The sequence below is a fragment of the Condylura cristata genome, unplaced genomic scaffold (assembly GCF_000260355.1).
Source record: "Condylura cristata isolate star-nosed mole 26May11 unplaced genomic scaffold, ConCri1.0 scaffold00013, whole genome shotgun sequence".
In the NCBI taxonomy this organism is placed as follows: domain Eukaryota; kingdom Metazoa; phylum Chordata; class Mammalia; order Eulipotyphla; family Talpidae; genus Condylura; species Condylura cristata.
This window is the reverse complement of record NW_004567114.1, coordinates 22,703,826-22,723,819: the sequence shown is the minus strand read 5'-3', so window position 1 is coordinate 22,723,819 and position 19,994 is coordinate 22,703,826. Positions and strand designations below refer to the sequence as shown.

The 19,994-nt window shown below is 45.2% G+C and overlaps 1 protein-coding gene across 1 annotated transcript in view; it reads left to right on the top strand.

The window, feature by feature from the left end:
• The window catches only part of RGS6 (regulator of G-protein signaling 6), a 451,998-nt gene that overhangs the window by 298,173 nt on the left and 133,831 nt on the right, over positions 1-19,994 (top strand). Inside the window, exon 3 of the mRNA XM_012724395.1 lies at positions 18,836-18,935. Coding sequence (XP_012579849.1) covers positions 18,836-18,935 — 100 coding nt within the window. The remainder of the gene's footprint in view (positions 1-18,835; positions 18,936-19,994) is intronic.

Here is a 19,994-nt window from a genome sequence, read left to right as displayed (position 1 = left end):
GTCCCTGTCAAAATTCTTTGATAAGAAAGACAAGTGTCAACTAATTAACAACTCACGATGTTTCCATTTTAAGAAAAAAGAGGAGGCTTCTGGAATCATGGAGCTCAGGGTGGGTTCATTCAAATGTCAGTAACAGGTTGGTGAAACCCATAGTATGATGCACTTGTTTGCCAAGAGCAGGCTAGATGAGGGGCCTGGAAGGGCCAGGCAGGAACTCTAGAGGCGGGACTCCCAGGCTAAGGAGGCAGGGGCAGGGAGGATCATTCCTGAGCAGGGTGTGAGCTCTGCTCTAGCCACCGCCAGGGGAGCCGCTCTCAGCACTCTGACCACACAACATCCTACTCACTCTCCACCATGAATTCTGAAGTCAGCGGCCTATGCAGTGGAGTGAAGGCCCCTAACTCCTTGACAGTCTCACGTACATCTTGTGGTCCTCACAGCACCCCACACATCAGTACGTGCTGAGTACATGTTAGTGAAAGGCTGACTCAAACTACAAGTGTTTCCCCAGCATGGAGAGCCTTGCCAGGACCCGCCTCAGGGATCCTGCTCCAGAACGATGGCTTCAAAGCTTCCATTCCACCGCCCCCTTACCAGTCTTTGCCTATAACAATAAATGCCTTAAATGCCAGTTCTAAATGCCCACAGGTGCAGGTAACCCACTGCCAGTGAGTGTTGGGGTGACCCCTAAAGGAGCAACATTTTTGCAAAGGAGTAGATTTTCCAAACCCCTTTCATCTTTCTTTGGCAAGTCTGTGATTTCGGGGTACCTGGGATACCTCTCATTGAAGAGTAGATTAGATGAAAGGGAAAGTGCTTGAGACCTTATGTGAGTCCCAGGGCAGCCAGACCCCGAGCATACGTGGACTGGGGAAAATGGGGCCCCCCAAAGAGGCTGAATATCCTTTTAGCAGATTTTCCCTCCCTATGCCAAGGAGGTTGTTGGCAGGTTGAAAAAAAAGCAAGGTCTTTGCCATACTTCTCTGATTTTGATTCATCTGCAAGGGCATTAACTTTTCATATACCTCACCTAAGTAGGATTTTAAAATCTGAGTTAGTGACAGGATATTTAATTTCAGATCCACAGGGCCCACATCTAAACTTAATATTGCATGCCTGTTAGAACAGATTCCAAACCCTCTTGCCACAGCCATGCACAGGAACTGGGGACTCATGGCCAGAGCAGGTGAATGGGCTTTTACCTGCAAAGATATTTTTTTACCCTGATGTGTCTTTAAAAACAAAAAAGGTTTATATATTCATACATACAGAACTGCGGTACAGGCCAGAGATGCAGGGGTGGTGAGAGGTTTCACCAGAGGCAGAATGGGAAGCAGAACAGGCAGATCATCGACATGCACTGCTGAGGGGAGCAGTGGATGAGACAAGAGAGGTCTGCTGCGCCCTGTGAGTCACCTCCAAGGCAGGGAATCGAATTCGCATGGAAGTGGCTGTGGCCAGCTTCGCAGCGCTGCGCTTTAACCCACTACACTACCAGGGAGGGCCACTGATGTGACTTTTCCAACAATATATTGTGTGCCCCATCTTCCCAGAGGAAATGCAAATCTCTGTGAGTCTGTGCTCTTTCCAAAGCCACATGGTTGGCAGTGCCTGGGAGCCAGCTGTCCCTGCCCACAGTTAATCAGTTGATAGTGGGCAGTGCCCACCTGATGGAGGGGCCTGACAGCAAGGACTTAGAGTTGAGTGGATCTGGAGGGCTGGCCCTGCAGAGGGAGACAGTCAAGGCAACGGCTGGCCCAGGACCCTGCCTGGAGGCAGAGACACCATCCAGAAGCCAAGGTCAGGAGACTCAAAGGAAGGATGGTCCACCTGGTGCATTTGCCTGCAGCCCCTGTGCTGGCTAGCTGAGGCTCCAGTGCCCTGTGGCTCAAGAAGATGGAGCTGTTTGCCCATGGGGTTTAACACTTTCCTTGCTGAGCATGGCAGTTTGTTAAAGAAGTGCCCAGGTCTTTTGTTTTCATTTACAATCTTGAAATAAACATGAGGCCACCAGATCATTTATTTTTGAGGTGTTTGTTGATGTCCTCCGTTTTGAACGGTGGGACTGCCCTGCTAATGTGTTATTACAGTGGATTGGGTGAGTTGTAACAGCGCTGGGACAGCTGTCCAGTGAGGACGCACGAGGCGTGGAGCAGGGTTGCTTGACTTGGGGCTTCAAGGTTCTGTTCAGACCAAGGCTCCAAGATCAAGGAAGTACTGACTGCTCTTTTCTTTTGCTCTTTCCTGCCTTTTCCACTCACATCTGCTCCCTCCTTTTCTCTGATTGATAAGAAAAAGAGGTAACCCCCTCTTTCACCCTGCAGAACTTAAGGCTACTTACGGCTACTCTAGGGAAAAATTGTTCTTCCCCATGGGCTATCCATGAATGCTTCTTTTACAATGTGTGTTTGCAATAGTCTCTTCCTTCAAGAAAAAGATGATTTTACAAACATGTAAATGATTCTGATGAGCTAATCTCTGTTGCATTCCTCTGCAATGCAAATAGTTAAATGATGCGTGAAATCACCTGTCAACCTGCATTAGCATTAGCCTGGGTGTGTGTACACCCGCAGAGGCAGCCTGTACATTATTTAACTGAAGGACTCTTGGCTCGGTGTCCGGCTGCCCGCAGTTCAGTCTATGTTACATTGAAGGTGCTGTTTGTGGGCCCTCAAGCTTCCACTTGGCTGAGGAAACCGTCTGACAGACATTGTGGGCTGTTGCCAGCCCCAGGTCTCCTTGAGAACAACTTGAACTAAGTTCCCACAGACTCCAGATGGTTCACAAACTACAGTGGAGTCTCGCAGAGCCCTGAGAGCTTTTTCAGGAAGAATTGGCAATGTTTCAGTCAGGCGTTGAACTCATGCTGTGAACTCAGGGGGGTACTTTGGGGGGTCTTAGGGTCCATTGGCTAACACTCTGATTCCCACCTAAATCTGGAACAACTGGGCTCAGGAGGATGAGATGAGACAGGTGAAGATCAACATGTCACCCAAGTTTCCCATAACCTGTCAGAGTGTGGGGAATGGCACCCCTCTCCTGACTTGGGCCCCAGGATGGAGGCACACTGCCTCCCCAGTGCTAGAAATCATAAGCCTGGTCCTGTGGGCAGGACAGGAATTTCACCCTGGAGCAGGGAGCAGAGATGGGTCGGACTTTCTAAGCAGAAGCATCCAGGAGCCAATTCTGTGACCTACCCGCAACTTTCAGGTGGGCTTCTCGCATCCATGTGGTTACAGCCAAAGACAGAGGCAGGTGGACAGGAAGGAAGCAGCTGTGTTTGTCCTGAGGGACGCGACATGTGCTGTGTGTTTGGAGAGGAAGTCCTAGACGTGGTATGAGCTGGGAGGATCTCAGAGCCTCTGGCCCCTTTTCCTTGGCAGAAGGAATCTGAGGTGCAGAGCTAGTCGGAGCAAGACTCAGCTGAGTGTGGCACTTCACCATGTAGCCACCTAGACCCTCCGCCGGTGCCAAGAATACCTGGTGGTGGCAGAGCAAAGGGCTTCCACACCTGAACCCCACCAGGGTGACCAGGCAGCCTCTTGGTCAGAGGCCTCAGGCCCCAGTCCCACCCCAGTTCATCTGTCCCCGTAGGCAGGGATGAGCTTCGAGGATCTGCCATCCATAACACATGCTAGCTAGGAAACAAAGCCAGCATCTGTGAAATCGATCCAGAGAAAGGTCTCTGTTGGTGCTTGTCCCTGAGCTTCCTCGACTCCAGCAGACAGTTGGAAATGCAGGCAGCTCCCGTCTGCCCCAGTGGGAAGGGCGGCCAGCTTGGGGGCAGACGGTGTGAGGGGGGGGCCTAATTGGTACATCATTGGAAGAATGCTGTTGCCTCCCAGTCGGGCTCCTGGCACCCTGCAAATGCTGTCATTCTGCAAATGTCCAGAACTGTAGGCAGCTATTCGCCCTTCTTTCTGTCCTTGGGACCCAGCCTCTGCTGCTCTGTTTACCTCAGCGACAGTTTCCATTGTCAAAAATCAGACTTCTGTCAGCCACTCACTGCACTGCCAGATTGTGCACTGGCTCTCTTCATATGCTGTTTGGGGAGCAAATCTAAAAGTGCTTTGGTCTGGGCCCTGGAAAAGTACCCAGACCATGTGCTAGAGATAGCAGGGAGGGGTCCTCCAGGTCAGCTCTCCTCCCCTCCCTGCCCTAACAGCCGCTGAGATCCCAAGGCCCACTGCTGAGTTTTCTTTCCATCACCGAGAGGTAACAAGTGCACACTTGAACACACATGTGCACATACACACATGCACACATGTACACACAAACAAGTCTTCTATTCCCAGCAGATCTCTGCATCCCCAGATGATCTACATGTTGGCAAAGGTTTAGCTGTCAGAAATTATCAAATGGGACTTTTCTGTCTGTCTCTGCTGCACAAGCATGATTGCAAATGTGGGTTGTATAGTTCTTGCCCCATCTGCCCCCTGCCCCCCCAAACCCTCTTCCTCCCAACTCACCGAGCTCTTGAATGCCCAAGGAGAATTCTGAAGCCATGTAATTGATATCCAAGAGGAAGTCTTTTGGGGACAAAAGGGACATTTTGGAGAGAACTCCTCCATATGTTTGTAACATGATCCTTCTCCATAAGGCTCAATGCTGGTGGGGTGGGAGAGGCGGCAAGGGGTTGGGGAAACAGCTTTGCAGAACTTCAGGCTCTGAGGACCCTGCTTAATACCCACTTCTCTTCGGTGAGAGGCCTGGGCACTGGCCAAATATTGCCCCTCACAGTTCTCTAAAGAGCTGTCATCCAGGTCTTATCTGACCTTGGCACCAACCTGAGCAAGCAGACAGGGTAGGGGCTCAGGACTTCAAGTTTATAGTGCAGGCAGTCTTCTCCTTTTTTCCTCCTCACTGCCCCTTCCTTCTTTACCCCTCCCTCATGGAGCATTCACTGGAAAACAGGAGGGAAGATTGCTGGTCTGGATTGATCTGGAAACATCCAGAAATGCAAAAGGACCAACTGAGAGTTGAATTTCAGGTGAGGATATCTGCTTAACCATTTTCTGAAAACTTTGTTCTATCATGGGAACTTCTCCAGTTCATCCATGAGTAACCTAAGACCCTCAGAAAGCAAGTGATTCCTTGTCAGCAAGGATAAGAACCACAGGCAGAAGTGTCAGCCTGGGGCCTGGAGGCTTCTGGCCACCCTCCCTCCAGCCATGCTTCTGCTGCAGTCTTTAGCTTGGCCTGCCACCTTAGAATTCAGGCTTCAGGCTCCACCTCACCCCCCATACCCATCCACTGCCAGCCCCCAGCCCTTTAGGGCGGCCCCATTCTCTGGGCTCCCTTGGATGGGCTTGCCCATCCTAGGGAGGACTCAGGTCAGAGGTTAGCATGTTCCTCTTTCAAGCCCACTAAGGTGCAGGTACTCCACAGACCAGGATTTTGGCTTAAGGAGGGCTTCTAGAGCCAGGCTGTGGTAGGTCCAGAATCTTTATATAGAAAAGGCCAAGAGTTGCAGCTGATAAGCTGCATTTGCCGAGCAAGCACGCTCATTTTACTCGGACCGTGATTTTATTTGTTGATAGACATTCTGGGAAGAAGGGCTGGTTGTTATGCTGCCAACCTCTCTCCCTGTCATTTAATGCTTTCCCCAGATCTGGGTCACTTCTTTTTATGCTCACTGCAGTCTGTCGGTATCCTCTTGGACTTGGCGCTGGTAGGGAACTCAGGTATTCCTAAGTAGGGCCTAATCAGTGCATCCGAGGGCCTCATCACCTCCCTCATTAGGATCACAGTGCTTCTGATGACGTACTCTATGATCAAATTAACTTCTGTGTTGTTGTTGCCATATTATACTGGAAGTTTTCAGTTGACTTGCAAAATATCAGATTTGGGCTGCTGAATCTCTCAAATTGTTTCTGAGGTGTCTGTGTCCGAGGTACAGGAGTGTCATCTATTCCTTTTTACAGCTTCAGAAGATGAACTCTAGTTATGTTACTGTTAATTCCTTACATGGAAAACAGGGTCCAGACCCTCCTGGATCTGAGCTGGGCTAGGACAGGTACTCATTCTTGCCTGCGTTATATACATATGGGGTCTTGGCTTCAGAAAAGTCGGAGCTTTGTTGCAGCGTGTGGTGTCATTTCCTGGGAATCAGGCACTAGTCAGCTTAGTACGTGGAACACACTGTCTAATTTGGAAATAGTCATCACTTCCTGAGAGAAAATGGAGGGAGAGAGAAATGGAGCATGAAAGCAAATAATTTTCATCATGTGTTGAAAGAGTGGGGAATTTTCATTTCTGTGATCTGTGAAATCACTTGAGGGGTGTACTCATAATGAACTTTTTTTTTAAAGATTTATTTATTTATGCATACAGAACTGGTGTACAGGCCAGAGGTGCGGGGACAGTGAGGTTTCACCAGAGACAGAACAGGGAGCACAACAGGCCGATGGACAGGAGCAGCGGGTGGGTCAGGAGAGGTCTGCTGCACCGTGTGGGTCAGCTCAGGTCCCGGGGATCAAACTCACACTGAAGCGGCTGCAGCCAGCTTGCAGTGCTGTGCTTTAACCGGTTGCACCATCAGGGAGGGCCCCAGGTTGCCACATAAAGCATTACAGTCTGGCTGGCTAAAACAGCATGCAGTCCTGTCTCAGCGCTCTGGAGTCTGCAAGGTTGCATTCAAGGTGTCAGCTCTACCTGACACTTGCCCTCCTGTTGCAGATGCTTGCAGGGAGCTGGGACAATGACCACAGACAGAGCCCTGCCGGGGGCTGGGGTGGGGGGGTGCGTGATCCGTGGGCACAGTGGCAGGTGGCCTGCCCCTGCCCCTGGCAGGCTCCCACATGTTCGTTTCCAGGACTGGTATTTATCACACAGATTTTTAGTGGTGGCCAGCAGTCCATCAAATGCTTCCCAGGATCATTCAAACTTTTTCTTAGATAAAAGTCAGAATTAAATCCGATAGATACATACAGCAGGCACGCCTTGCTTGATTGAGTTTCATTTTTTTGCACTCTCCAGATATTGCATTTTTTTTTAAAGATTTATTTATTTATTCGTACAGAACTGGGGTACAGGCCAGAGATGAGGTGGGTGAGAGGATTCACCAGAGACAGAGTGGGAAGCAGAACAGGCAGATCGACGAAGTACACTGCTGAGGGGAGCAGCGGGCGGGTCAGGAGAGGTCTGCCATGCCATGTGGTCACCTCCCGGGCAGGCGGGGATCGAACTCATGCAGAAGTGGCTTAAGCTTCTCAGCGCTGTGCTTTAACCCGCTGCGCCACCAGGGAGGGCCCTATTGCATTTTTTTTTTTACAAATTGAAGATGTGTGGCACAAAGGCTTAGATTTGCTGAAAATTCAGATCATGGTTAGTATTTCTTTAGCACTAAACCATTTTTAATTAAGGTGAGCACACTGTGTTCTAAACATAATGCTGTCTACACTTAATGGACTATCGCAGAGTGTAAACGTAACTTTTATATGCTCTGGGAAACCAAAACATTCATGTGAGTTGCTTTATTGTGGTGGTGTGGAACCAAACATACAATACTCCCAGGGGTGCCTGCATTTAATTTCAGATTGGGGGGATGAAAAATAAGTTTCTCTTCCAGTCTATAATTTCAGGTGCAAAAGGCAAAGAGCTTGAAAAATTTAAAAAAAAAACAAAAAAAAAAGACAACAACCAAAACACCTTTTGGGGGATTACAGAGCATATTCTTCTGACATACAACCGCCCCATGCCACGGTGCTACCTGTGGGCAAAAGGACCTACAGGGACTGGGGATCTAGGCTATTCTGGAAGTGCTCAGTGAGTGCAAAGTTGCTTAATAAAATGACCATTTCCTGTGCAGCTGGAGAGCCAAGCAAAGTGGGCCCACTTGGTGACTTTAGTGACACCAATTTGGAAAGTGGCCCTCCAGGCCCAGCTGCTGTCCTCTGAAGCTTCAGCAGAAGGGCAGGAAAGAAGCATCAATCACACGCATGTGAAGGGCACAGCAGGGTCTGCTGTGGTTTCTTCTAGCCAAGCCCAAGGGAAAATCCACTTTGAAGAAAGGGAAATGAACACTTATCAGTAGTGACTGTTTTCATGCCAGGCGCTATGGTGATAATTTTTGCCTGCCTGCTCATTTAAATTTCAGAAATAAATTACTATTCTTTGAAGTATTAAACAGTTCATGGATATTAGAGAATATCATAAGAATCAAAGTCCTGTGGTTCCTTAACCCATCCTGTTGAGTGCTGTGGTGGCTGGATGGACAGGAAGAGACAGGCCACTCAGGCCACTTCAGATCAGAAGGGCAAGGTGAGAGGGTGGCTGGGCTTGTGCTTCCTTCCATGGAAGGGGTGAGGCGGTGTAGGGGCATTTTATGTGTGGGAATTCAGCGAGGGGGAGGACCGGCCCCACAGGAGAGAAGGCAGTTTCGGGGCAATCACAGGCCAGGAAGGGCCCTGACAGCATGTATATTGTTCCAGAAAAATACCAGTCTGCAGGTCTGTTCAGAAGTAGCATTAATTATCAGTGGAGAGACATGAAGAACAGAATGTTTGCTGCTATCCCCCTGGCAGCAGAAGAGGGCAGCAACCATGCATCTGGCAGGACCCAAGTTGCTGTGGTCAGTAGCTGAGGGGTGTCCTGGTGAGAGGAGGTAGAAAGCCTCCTGTGCCAGCCCGTGTCACCACATGGTCCCTTTTGGGGCTTCTGTCTTCTTTAAAACCCCGGTGGGGTTTTCCTACTAGAAGGTGAACGCAGAGGGATGGTTGTACCTGTCTGTCTCCCAGCAACGCTCACCGAGTGAGTGTTCAAGTGTATTTGCAGCTGGTGGTGATTCTCCTGCTGAGTCATCTGCAGAGCTTTCATCTGATATTACCTACAGAAGATTGGGGTTCCCCCTGTGCTCCATCTCCATCTCCCTCCTCCAGGGGGACGTCCGTGTGCTCAGCCCGTGCAGCCTATGGTGTTTCTGAGAAATCTTGGGGGACAGGCAAGCTGGGAAAACACCCCAGAGAAGGTGAGCAGTCTGCTGCACCCCTGTGAGAAGAGGCAGGGTAAGAGTAAAGAGCATGGGAGGAGTGTGGGGTGACAGGCCTCAGCTGCAGCCTGCCTCTTCATTTGAACTCCATAAGGCCACTGGAGGCTCTCTGCTTTTAATAGCTGAGGAAACATCTTTCTAACCTTTCGTGTCCCATCTGGAAATGCTCTTCTCTCAGAAATTCTCAGGGACTAGGAAGGACTCTTCCACTTCCCTGAAATATTTTTTGAGGAATGAATATTACCCTCTCTCTATTCTCTATGTCCACCCAGTGCCACCCAGGTATGGAAGACCAGGGAAGCTTCAGAAATGACAACTGTCTCTTCCCTCCATGACAACTGTCTCTTCCCTCCAGAAAACTAGATTCCAGAGGAAAATAAGCAGCACTGCAGTAACCAAGAATGAAATAAGCCCTAAATGAAGGCATATGGCACTTACCATTGGAACAGAGGGAGAAATATTTTATTCTGGTTCTTACCTCACATTCTTGGAATGGAAAAAAGGAAATAAAAAATATAGACATTCATAATACATATGCATGCTTGCACTGGGAATATCCAGGGACATTTCCTAGAGGAGATAGCTTTTGAGTTCAGCCCAGGACAAGGTGAGGATCTGGGTGGGTTTGCACAGATAGCATATAAGGACTGGCTTGCAGATAGGTGTATTTAGCATAAAATGGCTTTAGGGAGTTGATGCCGGAAAGTACTTGATGCCAAATATCAGAGGCAGGGAGAGTGGCACTCACTGTGTAGCAAGAGGGAGCCAGGTCAGGATCTCAGGAGATCATTTCCATACCTTACTCCAAGCCCTCAAGTTGTTCCAGTTGCCAGAGTTTTTGTTCCATTGGGGGGAGGGAGGGGAAGTTGCAAAGGAAGATTCAGAGAAGAAATGAGTGAGAAAACACCAGTGATTCCCAAGTCAGGATGTCCTCGGGGTCAAGGGGAGACCAAGACTTTAGATGCCAGGAGAATTTCCTCCAGGAGGAAGAAACTGTAGTAAGACTTCAGGACACCATATTGTTGGTCTGTTTTCCTTTGGAAACAAGGACAGTGACCTCTCTCCAGCAGTAAGGAAAGGTGGCATACTTGCTCAAACTTGAATATTCTGTAGAACCTTAATCGGAAGAGCCTTGTGTTAAAATTCAGAGGATATTACTCTGTTGTTTAATATGTTGCCACATGGTGTTCTCTGTGCAGTTCTCTGGCGGGCAGGTTGAAAATGTGTCCGGGTTGAGATGGGATATGGAAACACGTATTTGTTTTTCCATATGTAGGATGTGGTGTCAGTGATCGATTTAAGACTGGATGGGCTACTGCGATCCATTTAGGACGCTCCCTGAAATAAGCTGATCTAACTTGCTTCAGGTGCACCCAAACCTGAAGTGTTTAAAATGCCATATGGGTTTTCCCCACTCGCCAACAGAAGAGTGTTCCAATTTTGTATGATTTAGCAGGTTATTTTAGGGTCTGGGAATTCTATTATCAGTAATTTATATGGAACATTTGTTAGTGTTCCCAGACCCAGCTCTGCAGCAAGACTGCCTGGGTGATGCCAATAATCTCATTACTCAACAGTCCCAACTGGCCTTGGACAGTTTTCCTTGCCTGAGTATCAGTGTATTTATCTGTAAAGGAGGAATGGTTCCCAATTAGAAGCAGATGGCATGCTCAAATTAGAGTAATTTGAGGAGATTTTAGGCCCTCTGTCATTGCTAGAATGTTCCGTGGTCAGTGTCTGTTTTCCTCATTTACATTGTAGCTGGTCTTCTGCACTTACAGATTCCTTATTTCATGACCTGCCCAAAGGACTTGCTTGCTCACGTTTCCAAGCAAACAACAGATTCTTACACAAGAAAGATGATGCCTTCTTGAGGCTTGACTATTCCAGTCAAGCTCAGGAGTAAGTCATTTCCTCTAAAGATTCACTAAACAGCCATTTGTTCACTGACCTATAAAACTCCATCTTGTCTGCTTTTCTCTTCAATTAAAGGGGGAAATATAGTTTCCATAAAAGTAACTTATGAGGGCCCTCCCTGGTGGCGCAGCGGGTTGAAGCGCTGCACTGAGAAACTGAAGCCACTTCCGCATGAGTTCGATCCCCGCCTGCCCCGGAGGTGACCACATGGCGTGGCAGACCTCTCCTGACCCGCCCGCTGCTCCCCTCAGCAGTGTACCTCGTCGATCTGCCTGTTCTGCTCCCTACTCTGTCTCTGGTGAATCCTCTCACCCTCTGCATCTCTGGCCTGTACCCCAGTTCTGTATGAATAAATAAATAAATCTTTAAAAAAAAAAGTAACTTATGAAGCACCATATATGGTATTAAATATTAAAACAATAAAAATAAACCTCCAGGAGATAATGCAGATAATCTGCCTCATGACTCCAGCCTGGCACAGCCCTGGGGTGGTGTCAGGTATGGTGCGTCGGGGACCTGGCTCCTAGCTCAGCAGATTCTTGGGGTGCCCTGTGGAACTTTTCTTTGAATGTGATTGCTCAGGTTCATGGAATCTTGAGATTCCTCTTCATTTAAATCTTTTCTAAAGCGGAATATTAAAAATTAAATACCAATTACTTTAATTGTGTCTATCACCGTCCCTAGGAACCTGAGCAATTAAGTGTTCCAGTCAACACTGAAATCCAAGATGAAGTCCTGCAAGACAATGGCATACATGTCATGTCATTCATTCATTCATTGAGGCATTCATTCAATTAATCATTCTATAAATACTTACTGAGCATAAAATTATTAAAATTCCATGGTGTCAGCAAGACAGTCTAATGGGAAATACAAATATAAAGTGATAATTAATGTAGGGAAAACAGAGTTCTAGAGCTCATGGCTCAATAGGCACTTTGAAATCCTAGCTTTTGAGTAGTTGATGTTCAGATTTTCCCTTTCAGAGTATCACAACTGCTACAGTGTGGAGAACAGATCACAGAGGGACTGGCATGTGCCCCACCGTCCTGCATGAATTTTTTTTTGAAGATTTTATTTTATTTATGCATACAGAAGTGGGGTACAAGACAGAGGTGTGGGGACAGTGAGAGAATCCACCAGAGACAGAGGGGAGCAGAACAGGCAGATGTGCTAAAGTACACAGCTGAGGGGAGTAGCAGGCAAGATAGGAGAGGTCTGCCGCGCCAGGTGGGTCACCTCCCTGGCCAAGGGTCAAACTGAAACTGCAGCACTGCAGCTGGCTTCATAGTGCTGCGCTTTAACCCGGTGTGCCACCAGGGAGGGCCATGAATGTGCCCTAATGCAGCCGCTGTGGTGGGTAGTCACTTGGCTAGCCCATCCCCACTTTCATTCCCTTCTTCCCATGCCTCCGGGGAGATACAGGCAGAAAAGCTCACTACCCCCTTCTCATTGTAGCAACAGGTGGCCACAAGACCCTGTTTCTGGCCAGTGAACCAGAACAGAGATCTTCTGTGAAGAATACCGTTTCCTGTATAAAAGGGACAAGTACCTCTTCTTCTCACCTTTCTTCTTGGGTGTAGAAGTCATGGCTAGTGCTAAGGCAGCTTGGAGGGAAAGCCAAGGTGGTGAATCCCAATCAAAGTGGGTAGCTCCCACAATGTCAGCCACACTCCACTGCCCTCAGTGGCCCTCCCCCAGACTACTTGTTAGGTGGGAATGGAACCGACACCCCCAGTTGCAGATTGGACTTTTTTTTTTTTTTTTTTACTTTCTATCAAAAGCAGTCTGGACTGATACACAGAGTCAAAAGTTAACTAACAGTAAATTAGCAGGCATGTCAGTCACTGTCTTTGCTATCACAGAATCTCAAAAACCACCCTCACGCCATTGAAATCACAATCTTTTGAGGGGAAGGGTGAAAAAGGAAGGAAGTCTACCAATTCTCCTTCCAAAAGGTCTCCGAAGGTGATACTTCTTAGTGCCTCACCTTCTGACTTCTTGGAAATGATTACTTATTACTTAGCTCTGTTGTCCAACGTATGCTCAGTCAGGAAACTGCAGCCCTTAGTCTTTCTGAAATGTAATAGTATGTGATAAAGGGGAACCATTTCTGTTTTTCACCTACTTTTGTAGCCATAGAATTAAAACAGTGCCTGGCACTTTGTCGGTGCTCTGTAACTGTCCACTGAGCCAAGGAGTGAAGTTGAATGCTTTAAACCATTGAGAATAGCTATGTTTTTAGAAATAAAAATGATCTTATGGGGCACATATGGGACAGAGCATGCTCAATGAAGCATGCCCATTTTGGATTAAGAAATATGATTACCATTTTCCAGCTCTGATTCTTGCCTCCAGGCCTATAAGATAGTGTCCAAAGAGTTATTTTCACTCCTTCACAGACACCAAGACAGAAGGGGTCTTTAATGAAATGCAGGAACTGAAGTGACAGTCATTGGTGGCTAGAAATAGGCAACTGATGGTGAAGTCAAGATGAAACGCTTCAATAAAAAGACCTTCGTGCCCCAGGGATATTCAGCCTTCTTTGCTGAAGCGCTGGTGGATTTTATTTCTTTAATAATCCCAGCATCATTTACCAACTCTTGAAGTTTTTAAATCTTCCCCAAAGAAAAAAAAAATCAGATGACCTAAATAAATTAGGTCAGTGGATAACTAGTTTACAAAAGCAAAATTAACTTTGGACCTTGGTCATTTCTGTTAGTCATGTCATCTACTCCAGCACAGGTGAGCAGGTATGGGCCTGGCAAGAAACAGTGTCAGAAACTTTTTGGATCACATTTCTGTCTGGGTTCTGATTTGTCCAAAATTATTTTCCAAAATAGCAGAAGTTCCCAGTTCTTCCCAGTGTTCTTCTCCCACCTTGTCCCTTGTGGCACAGAGAAAAGACACAGAGCCACTGGGAAGATGGGTGATGTGAAGAATGGGAGCCCAGAGGCAGTCTGCCTGTCCTGCCCTGTCCTTGCAGACACAATTCTGTATTGTCAGGCCAGAGAAGACTTATGCTTTAGAGCTAGATGCCTTAGTTTAGCCACCAGGCCAATCACTGTAATAGACTCCAGGAAACCTGGAATCTGGAAAGGCTATGTAACTTGTCCAAGGTCACAGTGAGTGAGTGCATCTAAGTCTGCCATGACATGGTGGAGGCTAGCCTCAGCCTTGGCCTCAGCCTAGTGTTCTTCCCAGCATCCTGCTGTGGCTTCAGTTTGTAAAGAAAACATTGCTTCTCCTTGCCTTCGCTTAGACTCCATCACGAGTTCAGTGAATGATGTCTACCGTGCCATAATATCTCTTGTTTCAAAGGGCCACCCCCTCACCCCACCCTACTGTGGGTGATGACACATTTTGTATTACGCCCAGATTAAAGCTTTCCCATTTTCCCCACTGTTTAGGTGAGTGTCTTACCTGCATGTCAGTGCTGAGCTTAGAGCTCCTTGGAGAAGGCGTCCTGGTTGTTGTGACCCATCCAGGCAGAACCGCCGAGCTGGCCTAGTGATTTCTCTGCATCACTTGGCTGTCAGATAAGGGCCACCTGTTTATTGATTGGCACAGTGAGACGTACGTCCAACATGCTCCCTAATACACAGAACCTCAGAGGAAAGGATGTCAGGGAATTGATTTTGCTCTTCTTCAGGAACAAAAGATGTCAGAGTTAGGTGGAACAGAGCCATCAAGAAAATCTACGTATATACATTCCTGTTCCTGAGCCAGACGCTGTGATCTACCAGCAGAAGATAAATCCAACCGAGCCTCTGGGGCAAAGGGAGAATGCTGAGCAGCAGAATGCCACCGCCATTGGGCAGAAATCAATCCCAAATGACTGATAACCTGATTACCTGGATCAATTTCTCTGTTTCCTCCACCTCCCTCTTAAGACTGTGATAAACTTTCTCTTCGATGCAAACTGTGTTAAGTGCCCTGAAAAAGCATGTCAGCAGGAAAATAAAAAGGATAAATCTTAGATTTGCTAGACAGAGCTTAGGCAGACAGACAAGCTCAGGGTCAGGAAGACTTGGGTAAGTGTTCTAGCTTTGCCACTAGTAGCTCTGGGTTGTTGGTAAGTCACTTAACATTGCTGTGCCTTAATTTCAACATCTTTATTAAATAACTTTGAAAACTGAGAAATAAATTAGGTAATTTAAAGTACCTGAGATAGTATTGACCATAATGATATTCTCAAAAAGCTTGTCATCACATTTAATAGAAGTGCTTAAGCGCCCACTTTTACTTTTTTGATAGAGTTCTGTACTCTTAGCAGTTGTCTGGAAACCATGACAAAAATTTCAGAGGTAGTGGACTGTGCTCTGGCATCAAACCAAGCCAAACCAAATAGTCTAACACAGCAATAGAATGAGCCACCAGAGCAGCACAGTGCTTGAGGTGGGTAAATGGTGGAATTTTTGTGCTCTTAAAAAAGGTTGGATTCTAAGATACTCCTCTAAGATTCATTTATTCTCATTACCAAATATTTGTTGTGGCTTTAGCAATTTTTGACAAGTGTACTTTTTTTCAGAATCCTGTTGTATCAGTCAGCAATAGCCCCAGCGTGGCTATTTACAAAGTCATCCCAAAATCAGTGGCACAAAATAATAAACATTTATTTCTTGCTGACAAATCTGCAGGTCAGCTGAGGCTCCAGTATATAGCACTGGTTTGAATCCCTCCTTTTCCAGAGGTGTCTCATCTTCCTTAGAAAGAACAATAACTATCTGCTGAAAGAAGGCAAGAGAAGTTAGTCATAACCATGCAGGTACTTTGAAGGCCTCTGTATTATGTCAATTTAATAACAGGCAAGACACATAGTCAAGCCCAAGAGTCAAGGCATTATAAGGCAAGGGAGAGAATATAGATATATATCTATACCATGGAGGAGTCAAGGATTGGGGTCTTCCATCCCTCTGATGTTGTAAACTCACCCTATAGCATAATCCTCTTTCTGATACAGTATGGGCCAACATAAGTTGATGGCTCTTCATCTTTAGTAAATAAACTGTTCCAAGATTCACTGTGCAAGCAAGTAAACAGAGCAGAAGAGAAAAGAATCTGCACAGCCAGCCTCTAACTCTAGCCCATATCAGCAGACTGCTGAGCATTGCCATCTGGTGCCACTGGGGTCTAACTGAATTGAAACTTTGATTTCCTCCATTTCCCAGCCACCTTCAGGCCACCCCATAGAAAGCAGCAATGGAAAAGATGCTCTGGTTTCTGATAGCATGTAGATCAAAAGGTTACTTTGGAAATGTGACCATTGTTATGGGAGGACCTCTTGACTGTCAGTCCTTAAAATACCCTGAATTGTTGGGCTGAGTTTACAGAAGGTGGAGCACCAGCTGAGACTATTAACAGAATGCAGATGAAAATCTGCTCATCCTTTAATTTAACAGCTTGAGGTCTTTAGAGAAAGGCCGTTTACCCTAGAACAAGAGTTAAATTCATGTGCTCTGAGAACTAGGAGCTCAAGATTCTTTCTAACCATCAGTACTTCTCAAGGAGACCCAGAAATATCCAGGGCAGAATGGTTTCCTTGCTTCAATGGTTTTCTGAGATTCTTACTGGAAGAAAGAACAGCCTAGTGATTAGAAGCCTAAACTCTCAATCTAGCTGTGACTAGGTTCAAATTCAGAACCCAGTTGGGAAGGTTGCTTAGCCTCTGTGTGGCCCTAGTCAGTAGTCAGTTCCCTTCTCTTGACACCCAGAGGACAGCATCGCCTGGATCCTTTATGGTTGCTTGATACCTTGTGACTTGGTCTGGATAAAGAATTATGAGCAAAATGTGATACATGTAAAGTGTGGACTATAACATTTAATAATATGTAAGGTTCTCCTTTATTCTCTCTGTCCCTCTGTACCGTGGCCAACAAAGGCATTCAAAGCACTCTTTGCTCTTCAGCCGGGGGCCAGAGAAGTTACAATGGTGGAGTCCCCCCTTTAACCAGCAGTAGTCTTACAGCATAAAAGGGAAATAAGAGGTTGTGTATGCTCCAAGATGTTGCTTGTTACATTTGAATCCAGACTGTCTTGATGGGTACACCTCACTAAATCTTAGATTTTTAAATCTGAAAAATGAGTAATGGTGGAATCTAGCCCGTGAAGTGATCATGAGGATTAAATAGGATAATTCATGTGTAATTCTTAGAAAAGTACCTAGCACATAAGAAATTGTTAATTATTAAGTTATGCCATATCCTAACTGTGTCTCTAACAAGCGCTCTCTCTATCAAAAAAGTTATTGATCTGAAGGTTGTCTAGAATTTGTGAGTAGTAAGGATGATACATTGAATGAACTTCTTAAATAAATCCAAGTCTGGCCCTGGTTTCTAGGAAGAAGCTACTCATTGCCAGTCACTAATAATGATCTTACCATCACTAGTCCTCCTGAGTATAGGCTGACAAATTTACTTAACCTCCATTTATAATCTAGTATTCTAAACTGGATGAACTACATCTTTACATTTCTAGACTTAACATTTTATAACTCTATTATATAAGTCCTCAGAAAATCCACTTCATGTTTCAAAGACATTTTATTGCTAAGGAGAATGAACAAATTTATGAAAAACTAAACATTAACTTCTCTTTTCCTCTTGCCCTTCACTCTGGTCCCTAAAGAAAAAAGTCTATGTCCTTATTACAGATTGTTCTGTAGTCTATTCTGAAAATTTCTGCCCAGGAAGTTTTATCTGACTTATAACTTCTTAAGCTACAAATAGGTTTCCAAGTTTAGGAACCTGTATCCTTGGTAGTCCATCTCCTCTCTTCTATTTTCAGTGTATATACATGTATCTGTTTCATCAATTGTTAGGGAGAAAAGATGTATTGAATGAATGCTGCAGATACAGGTTTTGTGGACTCCACCCCCTACTCCAGTCACTGAAACTACAACTCCCAGAAATACCAAAGTGGGGCTGCAAGGACCCAAGACAGAGCTAAACAGCCATTTTGAAACTTTTGGGATATATATAAAGGAGACATGTTGAACTGAAGCTCTCTCTCTCTCCCTTGGCCTCATGGCTGTTGTTTGGTTGCTTGGCTCTTGATCAGCTTTCAGTGTGCTATTGGGGTTCCAAGTCATCAGAACTGGTAGGACACACTAACTTGTATCTCTCCCTTTCTGTCTTTTTCCCTGGGTTTTTCCTTTTCTTTCCCTTTGTAAATAAACCCATTGTTGACCCTTTTTGTGTAATGCCTACAGTGCAATTGAATCTTAAGCTTGTGGGTGAGGACCCACAGACAAGCAACCCAGTTTACTTTGGGTTCCCCTGTAACAGTTTTACCTGGATGCAAGTCACAACCTACATTGTGTTTCTCCTGATAATGTAGCTTTACATAGTCCATAAGGAGCAGCTTCTGTCCTTGTGGTCTCAGCTCAAGGTGACCATTGCTCCCAGCCAGTGAGATGTGTCCTCCAACTTCAAAGGATCAGAATTTTCTATGTCTTGACTTACAACCTTATCTTTTTTCTTTCATCTGATTCCAACTCAAAGGCAGTCCATGCTATGCTTCTGAACAATAGTATGCTAATATATTAAGTTGAACTATAGGAAATTGCCATTTATTAGGTTGAATATGGTGGTTCATCCCTATGTAAAAACCCAGTTTGGGAGAAAGAATGTCATCATTCATTTTGAATTACATGCTTGATCTCATCAAAAATTCTATGTAGTTCCTTCTCCTTACCTTATTTAACTAGATTATTGTTCTAATGGAGCAGCTAGCTAGAGCTCCCAAACCCAAACCAAGCACTTGGTACACGACAGATCCTGCTACTATGTTTAATAACAGACCAGTTGAAGTCTTCTTCTGGTATCTATTGTTGGCATTCATTTTGGCATATGTTCCTTTTAGCTTTTTATAAAGCTATACTTTACTCTTTGTAGTGGGAAATTACACTTTTTTCTTTACCTTTTTCAGATTGAAGACATCATTGCAAAGATGCAAGATGACAAGACAGGGGGTGTGCCCATCAGAACAGTCAAGAGCTTTCTCTCTAAGATCCCCAGTGTTGTCACAGGTAAATGATCTCCTTACAAGGTATTGATGGAAATAAGAAAAGACTGCTGAATAGCTATGTAATGTTGACTGTACATAAAGGGTGTGTAAGAATTTATAAGCAGTAAAGATATGTCCAATATACTTCTTTCTACAATTCTATCTTGTTATTTTTCCTATATGTTTGATCATTCATTCAATAAGTATGCATTGCATACTTATTATTTATAAGAATTGTTGGGTACTAAGTATTCAAATGTAAGTTAAACAAATAAAAATTTCTGAATCAAAATCCTCATCGAACCTCATAGATTTTAGTGGAGCAGACAACAAAATAAGTCAAAAATGTTGTTGGAGAATTTGAGGAAATGATAAATGCCAAGGAGGAAATTTATGGAAACGAGATAGGTATTTTACAATTTTGGAACTGTGGTCAAAGAAGAATTTCCTGAAAAGGTAACATTTAAGTAAAGATGGAAAGAAGATAAGAGCTTGACTTATATTGAGGAAAGATCATTCCATAAAGCAAATTTTAGGTCACCAAGGCAAACATGAGCTTGGCATAATAGATAACTAAGTGGAGGGAACAAGAATAGAGTGAAGAAAAGATGGGATAACAGGGATGAAATCAGAGTGACAATGGTGAAGTTAAGAAGATGGAGAAAAATAGCAGATTGAAGAGAGGCTTCTGGTGAAAGCTGAGGACAAGTTTATTGCAAAAGACTATAATTGATGTAAAGTATGTTCCAGTACATCTAGGACCCCATGGCTGACAGAAGCTCTGGAAAGCTACTTATCACCACTCTCTCAGCATCATGGTGAAAATTAAAGATGAGAATAACAATAATATGCAGAAAGTAGCCTTGCTGAAATGTTCTTTTGCATGCTGTCCAACTACTATGCTGAGTTGAAAATCTCCCAAAGGTTAAAAAAAAACAAGCAGAACAGATATATGCAGATAGGGTACATTGGATGGATTAAATGAGTAAGTCTGGGTAAAGCTTTTAAGCTTTATAGTTTAAGGAGAAGTTTCAAGAATAAGAATCTATTCGCAAGATAAATATATATAACATAAATATAT